This window comes from Haliotis cracherodii, unplaced genomic scaffold, assembly GCF_022045235.1.
Source record: "Haliotis cracherodii isolate W230 unplaced genomic scaffold, xgHalCrac1.p SCAF_24, whole genome shotgun sequence".
Lineage (NCBI taxonomy): Eukaryota > Metazoa > Mollusca > Gastropoda > Lepetellida > Haliotidae > Haliotis > Haliotis cracherodii.
Window position 1 is genome coordinate 7,871,750 of NW_027266280.1, and position 10,493 is coordinate 7,882,242.

Here is a 10,493-nt window from a genome sequence, read left to right on the forward strand (position 1 = left end):
AAGTGGCTTAAAACCATACTCACTCACTCATCCAATTGCGTGGATCGATGCTCATGATGACAATCACTGGATTGTCTGGTTCAGACTCGATTAATTACAGACCGCCGTCATATAGCTGGAATATTGCTGAGTGCTGCGTGAAGCAACAAACAAAAAAACAGACCCAAACACCATGAAACCAACTGCCACGTTAAATGAAACTATCACCACCCTTCCATCTTTCCAGAGTGGAATGAAAATATATCTGCTCATGCACCAGTTTTATTGACACTTTTTTATATGAGCATCCACTTGTGAATGGAATCCGGCGCATTATAAACGAGTTTTTTTATTGGGGAGCTATGTTGAATTCAAGCGGGAGAGCACTTTACATGTATGATATATTGGGTAGCTATGTTGCCCGGGAATCCAAGCGGGAGAGCGCTTTACATGTATGATGTATTTGGGGAGCTATGTTACCCGGGAATCCAAGCGGGAGAGCGCTTTACATGTATGATATATTGGGTAGCTATGTTGCCCGGGAATCCAAGCGGGAGAGCACTTTACATGTATGATATATTGGGTAGCTATGTTGCCCGGGAATCCAAGCGGGAGAGCACTTTATATGTATGATATATAGAGTAGCTATGTTGCCCGGGAATCCAAGCGGGAGAGCACTTTACATGTATGATATATTGAGTAGCTATGTTGCCCGGGAATCCAAGCGGGAGAGCACTTTATATGTATGATATATTGAGTAGCTATGTTGCCCGGGAATCCAAGCGGGAGAGAACTTTATATGTATGATATATTGGGTAGCTATGTTGCCCGGGAATCCAAGCGGGAGAGAGCTTTACATGTATGATATATTGGGTAGCTATGTTGCCCGGGAATCCAAGCGGGAGAGCGCTTTACATGTATGATATATTGAGTAGCTATCCTGCCCCAGAACCCACCGATGAATCAGATTGGTCTACCGCGTACAGGAAACCGGTTGCACAAAGATTAAAAGAATAGTAACTTAAAGATGACAAACAATATATGTATATGATTATGGAATTCACAACGTGAAGACCACAAAACATTTACTGTACGATTGGTCCGTGTTTACACCGCGAGCAGCAGAAAAGTCACATTAACACGAGAGACGAAGGTACTGTTCCCAATATGCTGTATAATAGACACAACCTTAGGTTCGTATGTTGAGCATAATAAAGGAGAATTGGATAAATAAAACATGAGTGCATTTGTATAAATAACCATACAAGCAATAAATAACTCAGATATGTCAGTGCATCTGGTCGATTCAAACACCGTGAATTACATCTCCTATTATTGAACCCTTTTCCATAATCACATAAAAGTCCATTGTACAATTCCGACTGTATCATTAGAATATGTTTAAAGAAAGTAGTAGGGCTCGAGACCTTCCATGAGAACGAGCATGTCGGCCAATGACAAATACTAAGACATTTGCGCGTTATTTGTCGATTTTTAACACCAGGGGACCAAATGTCTGAAATAAACACGGCGTCCGCGCACTAAACTGTTTAGGGCATGGGTAGCCCAGTCGTCCAATGTGGCCGCAATTCGCTGTGCAGAGTTGCGTCCCATAGGCGTACCAGGAACCTGTGATAGTTGGTTCGAATCGCGAGGAAACGAACGTCTCAGACCTGTTTCACTTACCTCCGACACCGATGTCGCGATGTGAACTGCAATACTGTTCAAAGCGGCGTTGAAACCAAATGCACTCTTTTCTGGGACGACCAAACACTTGGAAATGAACAACTTCCCGAGGCAAGGGAGTTAACTGACAATAAAAGTCCAGTTTCCACCCTTGCCGAACTAGGCTGTAATTTTGTTTTGTTTTGGCTGGACTAACGAGTGCATGCATAGTTCAATCAAACTCGCGTAACAAAATCGAAATCCGGTTCTGCCATGCAGATTTCGGTCGAATGCAGGATTTGCAAAGCATGCGTACCGCTAATTCGGCGTCAACAGATATTTTCCAAATCTGTTCATGCATTTAAGGTGCTTCGGGTGTTCAAGTCCTTTGATGCACTTCACAAGATAAGGACCTTTTTATCGCAACACAGATTTTGATTATCGATCAGATCGTCTTGAGTAGGTGCCACCATTTTGTTTGAAGCAAATGCATGTAATATGATAGGTGGAATCTGATTGGTCAATAGGAAGGCCATAGAAGGGACATAACTCGTTTTAAAAAGCCACTGATGGCGCTACGATCGGACCGCGAAATTCCAGCCTAGTTCGGCAAGGGTGAACCTTTATAGTAAGTTAACTCCCTTGCCTCGGGAAGATAAAAAGGGAATGTATGTCGACGTTTTTCGAGTTATTGGTCGTCTCATAACGGACTCCAACAAATAGGCTTGATTGATCTCGTAATAGATAGGTATATGTATAATATAACAGATCAGTATCCCTATCAGAGTTTGTGTAGCATATATTCAGATAGAGACCATATACTAGTACATGTACATGTGTCTATGGTAACTGATCTAGATGGACAGGCGGAAGTAGCATCACAAGTCTGCGCATGAGCATTACATAATAATAAAGTGTTCGTCCTTTCACGCCAGGCTCATTGTCGACACGGTCAAGCCGACTGTTTCAGGTTAATATCAAATGCATTGACGAATATGTTGAGGATTGTTATCAAAAAGATCAGGACTACCACAGTGTTATTAAGCACTTCCGCTGTACTGCGCTCTTTCTCAGTGCGCATGCGCTTGAATCCCATGATGATGATGAGCGTCCCCGCGACCACCTGGAGAAAGATGGACAGGAATATAAAGACGATGGTCGTGTAGTGCGTGCCGGTCAGCTGATCCGACGGGACCCGAAACAAGGAGTTGAGCTGTGACGCGTTCGCCATTAGCAGAGCGATGTCCAGCATCCCCTGCGCTGCTGTCTTCTTGGTCACGTATGAGCTGGTGGCGAGCAACTCCTTGCCATCTTTCTACGGAGGTAACATAATACTGAGTTAGGTTTAACACTGCTTTGAACACATCGTGAATACTTCACGGGCTTGTATACACTACGTTCAACAACCACCCGTTAGACTAGATGGAGCTTGACGTATGGCGCTCTCCTGGTCGCGTCATACCAAAAGACGTTCAAAGATGGTACTTGTTGTTACCCTGCCTGGGCTCGGGATCAAGGGGCTAAAACAAGGACTGGTCGACGCTGTACACTGTGTCTGAGTGTTTAAACACACACACGGACGCACGCACGCACGCACGCACACACACGCCCTTTGCTATGAAAGTGCAATAATCTTAAACGAGATATTAGGGGCGGTCGGGTAGCCTAGTGGTTAAAGCGTTCGCTCCTCACGCCGAAGACCCGGGTTCGATTCCCGACATGGGTACAATGTGTGAAGCCCATTTCTGGTGTCCCCCGCCGTGATATTGCTGGAATATTGCTAAAAGCGGCGTAAAACCATACTCACTCACTCACTTAAACGAGATATTAAGCGTCAATAAAGCGTCACCACATCTCATAGAAGGCACCCCGGACGCTCTGAGGCGTCGAGACTCAATGGCTGCGTAGATGTGCGGCAATTAGATCCAGTTTCGTCGGGATTATGATACTTGGCTACCGAGGTGGTCATCCTCGATTTTCCAGTGTACTTGTAATTTGATTGGGTTATGTTAGTGTCTTCCCATTCTTACTAGACTCAAAACGACGCTTTGATGACGTATTGTTCCAGACTAATCACAATGGAATGGAGATATAATAATACGCTAGATAATCGAGGATGCAATGTGGTACTCTTTGGGTTTTCGCTTTCTCATTAAGCTGGGACAATTTGATATTGCATAAAACCTCACAGAAATTATTATTTCAGTTTAAGAGTCGAGTGAGCAAAGCTCAGCTGATCTTCATCCGTCTGGCCTCATGTCAAGGGCATCATCTGCTTTGGTGTTTTCAAAGGAGGATGTTTTTGACAGATGTATACTACTCAACATTTGCTAAGGATCACACCTTTTACGAAAGATGATTGTTTTGGTCCTGAGCAAATGTTGAGCAGTGTATATATACGTACTGTTCGTGGATTAGATCGCTCCACCATCTCCGTCTTCTCATTTGCCATGGATCTGTAGTACAAGGACGATCTGCAACATTAAATATAACCGTTACCTGTCGGCAGCACCATCACACGGGGGAACACTGGAGGTATTACAGCAATATCACACGGGGGAACACTGGAGGTATTACAGCAATACCACTAGGGGCACACTGGATGTATTACAGCAATATCACACGGGGAACACTGGAGGTATTACAGCAATATCACACGGGGGAACACTGGATGTATTACAGCAATATCACACGGGGGAACACTGGAGGTATTACAGCAATACCACTAGGGGCACACTGGATGTATTACAGCAATATCACACGGGGAACACTGGAGGTATTACAGCAATATCACACGGGGGAACACTGGATGTATTACAGCAATATCACACGGGGGAACACTGGAGGTATTACAGCAATATCACACGGGGGAACACTGGAGGTATTACAGCAATATCACACGGGGAACACTGGAGGTATTACAGCAATATCACACGGGGGAACACTGGATGTATTACAGCAATATCACACGGGGGAACACTGGAGGTATTACAGCAATACCACTAGGGGCACACTGGATGTAATACAGCAATATCACACGGGGGACACTGGAGGTATTACAGCAATATCACACGGGGGAACACTGGATGTATTACAGCAATATCACACGGGGGAACACTGGAGGTATTACAGCAATATCACCCGGGGAACACTGGAGGTATTACAGCAGTATCACACGGGGAACACTGGAGGTATTACAGCAGTATCACACGGGGGAACACTGGAGGTATTACAGCAATATCACACGGGGAACACTGGAGGTATTACAGCAATATCACACGGGGAACACTGGAGGTATTACAGCAATATCACACGGGGAACACTGGAGGTATTACAGCCATATCACACGGGGGAACACTGGAGGTATAACAGCAATATCACACGGGGAACACTGGATGTATTACAGCAATATCACACGGGGAACACTGGAGGTATTACAGCAATATCACACGGGGGAACACTGGAGGTATTACAGCAATATCACACGGGGGAACACTGGAGGTATTACAGCAATATCACACAGGGAACACTGGATGTATTACAGCAATATCACACGGGGAACACTGGAGGTATTATAGCAATATCACACGGGGGAACACTGGAGGTATTACAGCAATATCACACGGGGAACACTGGAGGTATTACAGCAATATCACACGGGGGAACACTGGAGGTATTACAGCAATATCACACGGGGAACACTGGAGGTATTACAGCAGTATCACACGGGGAACACTGGAGGTATTACAGCAGTATCACACGGGGGAACACTGGAGGTATTACAGCAATATCACACGGGGAACACTGGAGGTATTACAGCAATATCACACGGGGAACACTGGAGGTATTACAGCAATATCACACGGGGAACACTGGAGGTATTACAGCCATATCACACGGGGGAACACTGGAGGTATAACAGCAATATCACACGGGGAACACTGGATGTATTACAGCAATATCACACGGGGAACACTGGAGGTATTACAGCAATATCACACGGGGGAACACTGGAGGTATTACAGCAATATCACACGGGGAACACTGGAGGTATTACAGCAATATCACACAGGGAACACTGGATGTATTACAGCAATATCACACGGGGAACACTGGAGGTATTATAGCAATATCACACGGGGGAACACTGGAGGTATTACAGCCATATCACACGGGGAACACTGGAGGTATTACAGCAATATCACACGGGGGAACACTGGAGGTATTACAGCAATATCACACGGGGAACACTGGAGGTATTACAGCCATATCACACGGGGAACACTGGAGGTATTACAGCAATATCACACGGGGAACACTGGATGTATTACAGCAATATCACACGGGGAGGGGAACACTGGAGGTATTACAGCAATATCACACGGGGGAACACTGGAGGTATTACAGCCATATCACACGGGGAACACTGGAGGTATTACAGCAGTATCACACGGGGGAACACTGGATGTATTACAGCCATATCACACGGGGAACACTGGAGGTATTACAGCAGTATCACACGGGGGAACACTGGAGGTATTACAGCAATATCACACGGGGAACACTGGATGTATTACAGCAATATCACACGGGGGAACACTGGAGGTATTACAGCAATATCACACGGGGGAACACTGGAGGTATTACAGCCATATCACACGGGGAACACTGGATGTATTACAGCAATATCACACGGTGGAACACTGGAGGTATTACAGCAATATCACACGGGGAACACTGGATGTATTACAGCAATATCACACGGGGGAACACTGGAGGTATTACAGCCATACCACACGGGGGAACACTAGAGGTATTACAGCAATATCACACGGGGGAACACTGGATGTATTACAACGATATCACACGGGGCACACTGGGGGCATTACAGCAATATCACACGGGGGAACACTGGAGGTATTACAGCAGTATCACACGGGGGAACACTGGAGGTATTACAGCAATATCACACGGGGGAAACTGGATGTATTACAGCAATATCACATGGGGGAAACTGGATGTATTACAGCAATATCACACGGAGGAAACTGGATGTATTACAGCAATATCACACGGGGGAAACTGGATGTATTACAGCAATATCACACGGAGGAAACTGGATGTATTACAGCAATATCACACGGAGGAAACTGGATGTATTACAGCAATATCACACGGGGGAAACTGGATGTATTACAGCAATATCACACGGAGGAAACTGGATGTATTACAGCAATATCACACGGGGGAAACTGGATGTATTACAGCAATATCACACGGAGGAAACTGCATGTATTACAGCAATATCACACGAAGGAAACTGGATGTATTACAGCAATATCACACGGAGGAAACTGGATGTATTACAGCAATATCACACGGAGGAAACTGGATGTATTACAGCAATATCACCCGGAGGAAACTGCATGTATTACAGCAATATCACACGAAGGAAACTGGATGTATTACAGCAATATCACACGGAGGAAACTGGATGTATTACAGCAATATCACACGGAGGAAACTGGATGTATTACAGCAATATCACACGGAGGAAACTGGATGTATTACAGCAATATCACACGGAGGAAACTGGATGTATTACAGCAATATCACACGGGGGAAACTGGATGTATTACAGCAATATCACACGGGGGAAACTGGATGTATTACAGCAATATCACACGGAGGAAACTGGATGTATTACAGCAATATCACACGGAGGAAACTGGATGTATTACAGCAATATAAAACAGGTGAACAGTGGAGGCTTTTCAGTGAGCACTGGTTGTTTGTATGAGTGAGTGTGTTGATGATGTTATATATGTGAGTGAAGGGTGGTGGGGGGTCTGATACTATGGATAAGTGTGTGTCAAAGAATGCGATGGTTGGGTAAGTGGGTGATTATATTCAGCTTTTCAGGAATATGACAGCACGGTCGTTAAGTACGGAGTATCCCTTCTTTGTGTCTCTAACGCCGTGTTAATGTCATCCATTGTCTCTGTTGTGATCAGTCTCCCCCAAACAGAGCAATTACAGACATTATACCACGTCATTGACAAAGATTTGATAATGACTATCAATTAAAACCGTTGTTAGCGTCATCGCACATAAAGTTCATCCTTATCAACATGTTGGAAATTGCATTTCAAAGGGCCATATATTCTACACTCAGTCCATTGTGTTGGACATGCATGTATGTATATCCTACACAATGGACATGTATACATGCATGCATGCATGCACGCACGCACGCACGCACATAAACACAAACATCAACTGTGAGAACTTGCGTGTTAAAAAATCGTTTAACTGTATAAGATGTAGTGTATCAGCCTTTAGAAACTTTAAATCTACGGAAAGACTGATACATTGAAAATCATTGTAAACACTGACATATTGACCATGATATGTTTCATTACACAATACATTTTTTTTTCTAACTTCATGTTTTCTAATGCTGATTATATATGTGAATACAAACAGACTTGCTTTTTATAAGCTATATTGATTTTTGTTAAATTAAATTCATATATTCCGCATAATAGTGCAGGACGTCAGACATAGTCAGCGAGAATGCAGATACAGTAAACTACGGTTATAACGAACTCAAAGGGACCAGTAATATTAGTTCGTAATGACCGTAGTTCGTTATAAGCATATAAACATCAAATGACCGGATCTAAAAAATAAGTTCGTTATATCCGTCAGTTCGTTACAAGCGTGTTCGTTATAAACGTAGCTTACTGTACCGTAATCATGACTTCCTAGTGTCGATTCACAAAGCCATCTTAGTGCTACGACTGAACCAGCATTTGATCCGAGAATTATAGTTATCTAATTTAAAAATATATGTCTACAAAAAAATAAAATCCAAATGGATTCCAGAACAATTCTTAATTTCAGAGTTGAGCCAATCTAGACTTGCCAAATCATTCTATGCATGAGTTGGATTTATTTTTAAGTGTATTCTCGAGGTTCTGGAGACTTCGCAACGACGCTGGTAACTAAGTCTATGCACGGACTTGTATAAGGTTATATAGGTCCGTGGTCTATGTTAGTATTGAGTTGGACGATCGCTTTGTGAACGGGCACCTGAACCCGCCACTGTTAGTACAACACATGCAAATCCCAGTGATGGCTTGCCAACTGCGTTCCCCGTTCAGTGCACGACTCGGGTCATGTGTCAGCTGGATGTAACTGTAGTTATTCACCTACATGCAGATGTACATTTTATCATCCACGTTTCAAACTGACGTGGGTCGGAACGTAGATATTGGAGGAAAGGCGTACACATACAGTCTCACGAATAACATGGTAATATTGTCTAGAGCTATACACCTACCCCACGACAATATGAATAACTTGATGGCATTGTCTACAAATGCATAGCATAAACTACACACTTACTCCACGATAATACGAATAACATGGTAATATTGTCTAGAGCTATACATCTATACCCCACGACAATATGAATAACATGGTAATATTGTCTAGAGTAAATGAAAACTACACTTTACCCCACAACATTACGAATAACATGATGGTATTGTCTAGAGCTACATGGTATAAACTACACACTACTATAAATATATCTTAAGTACTCCACGCGATAATATGAATAACATGGTAATATTGTCAAGAGTAAATAAAAACTACACTTTACCTCACATTACGAATAATCTGATGGTATTGTCTAGAACTACATGGTATAAACTACACACTTATAAAACTATATATTCTAATTACTCCACGCGATAATACGAATAACATGGTAATATTGTCTAGAGCTGCACACCTACCCAACATTATTACGAATAACCTGATGGTATTGTCTAGAACTATATGGTATAAACTACACACTTCTATAAATATATCTTAAGTACTCCACGCGATAATATGAATAACATGGTAATATTGTCAAGAGTTAAATAGCAAAACCTACACCTTACCCACAACATTACGAATAACCTGACGGTATTGTCTATACCTACATAGCATAAACTACGCACTTACTCCATGATAACATGTGACTGTAGTCGCGTCCACCCCTCCTGTCTCGCTGAAACTCAGGAGATGTGATAAAGTTTACTATTTGAACAGTCAGGCTCTCCCTATACCCAGTTCAGTGTTTACTTACAGGCGGTGGAGACGGTTGCAAATCATCCTTCGTCACCTGAAACTCCTGCCGAACCCTGTCGTGTAAATATGTCCACCAATTAAAACAACTAATATTCATCCGCTCTCACGACCATCCCATAGTCAACCTCCCCACCCCACTTAACCCTCCTACCCACCCCCGCCCGCGAACACGCTCTGGTGCTCGTTTTGTATACATGTTGTACGGGTTAAAAACAGCGTGTAGATAACGCCGCAATATGCAGTAGATTTTTTTACAATACGAAAGCTGACTTTTAATATCTGCAAAACATTTAATATATTCTACTATTACGTGCACTGCCTTATGGATACATATTATGTAATGTCAACTCTTTCTTTAAATTAGGATCGGTATGATAGTTACCTAACGGAATGGTGTCGGGAGCCGGTGCTGCCAGTGTTACTGTGTGGTCCTGTTCATATGAAGCCAGTGTCTGTGATCCAATGTTCCTAGCCTTGCTCCAAGGCTGTACTGAAAGATAGGTCCATGGATGTGTAGTAATTCTATCCTCCTTATATGCAAGACTAGATATGTGGACTCCAGTCTCTTATAGGGACAACTTGTTCTTATTATTTACATAATCTAGATTTTATGATTTTATGATTTAAACTAATAATAATTGCCTTAGAGACTTGTGCAAGTCTACAGCGTTCCCAACGTGTATCGGCCTGGCACCTAGAATTAG

At 43.1% G+C, this 10,493-nt stretch overlaps 1 protein-coding gene across 2 annotated transcripts; it reads right to left on the minus strand.

The window, feature by feature from the left end:
• Positions 1–1,052: 1,052 nt before the first annotated feature.
• LOC139472341 (ninjurin-2-like) lies at positions 1,053–9,875 on the minus strand. 2 transcript variants are annotated; one of them, XM_071254803.1, is made up of 3 exons: positions 9,788–9,875; positions 4,049–4,118; positions 1,053–2,959 (listed from the first exon to the last, which is right to left on the minus strand). In XM_071254803.1, exons 1-3 carry the CDS (start codon positions 9,811–9,813, stop codon positions 2,597–2,599), a joined length of 459 nt encoding a protein of 152 aa, XP_071110904.1. In that variant the 5' UTR covers positions 9,814–9,875; the 3' UTR covers positions 1,053–2,596. The 2 variants fall into 2 exon arrangements, with proteins under 2 accessions (XP_071110904.1, XP_071110905.1); XM_071254804.1 differs by lacking the exon at positions 9,788–9,875 and adding an exon at positions 9,664–9,756.
• Positions 9,876–10,493: the final 618 nt, after the last annotated feature.

Coding starts and splice junctions, on each gene's coding strand:
- LOC139472341 (XM_071254803.1), bottom strand. CDS start 9,813: ATGATTTGCAACCGTCTCCACCGCCT. Junction 4,119..9,787: donor TGCAACCGTCTCCACCGCCT/GTAAGTAAACAC, acceptor TTAATGTTGCAG/ATCGTCCTTGTACTACAGAT. Junction 2,960..4,048: donor AGCGATCTAATCCACGAACA/GTACGTATATAT, acceptor TTACCTCCGTAG/AAAGATGGCAAGGAGTTGCT.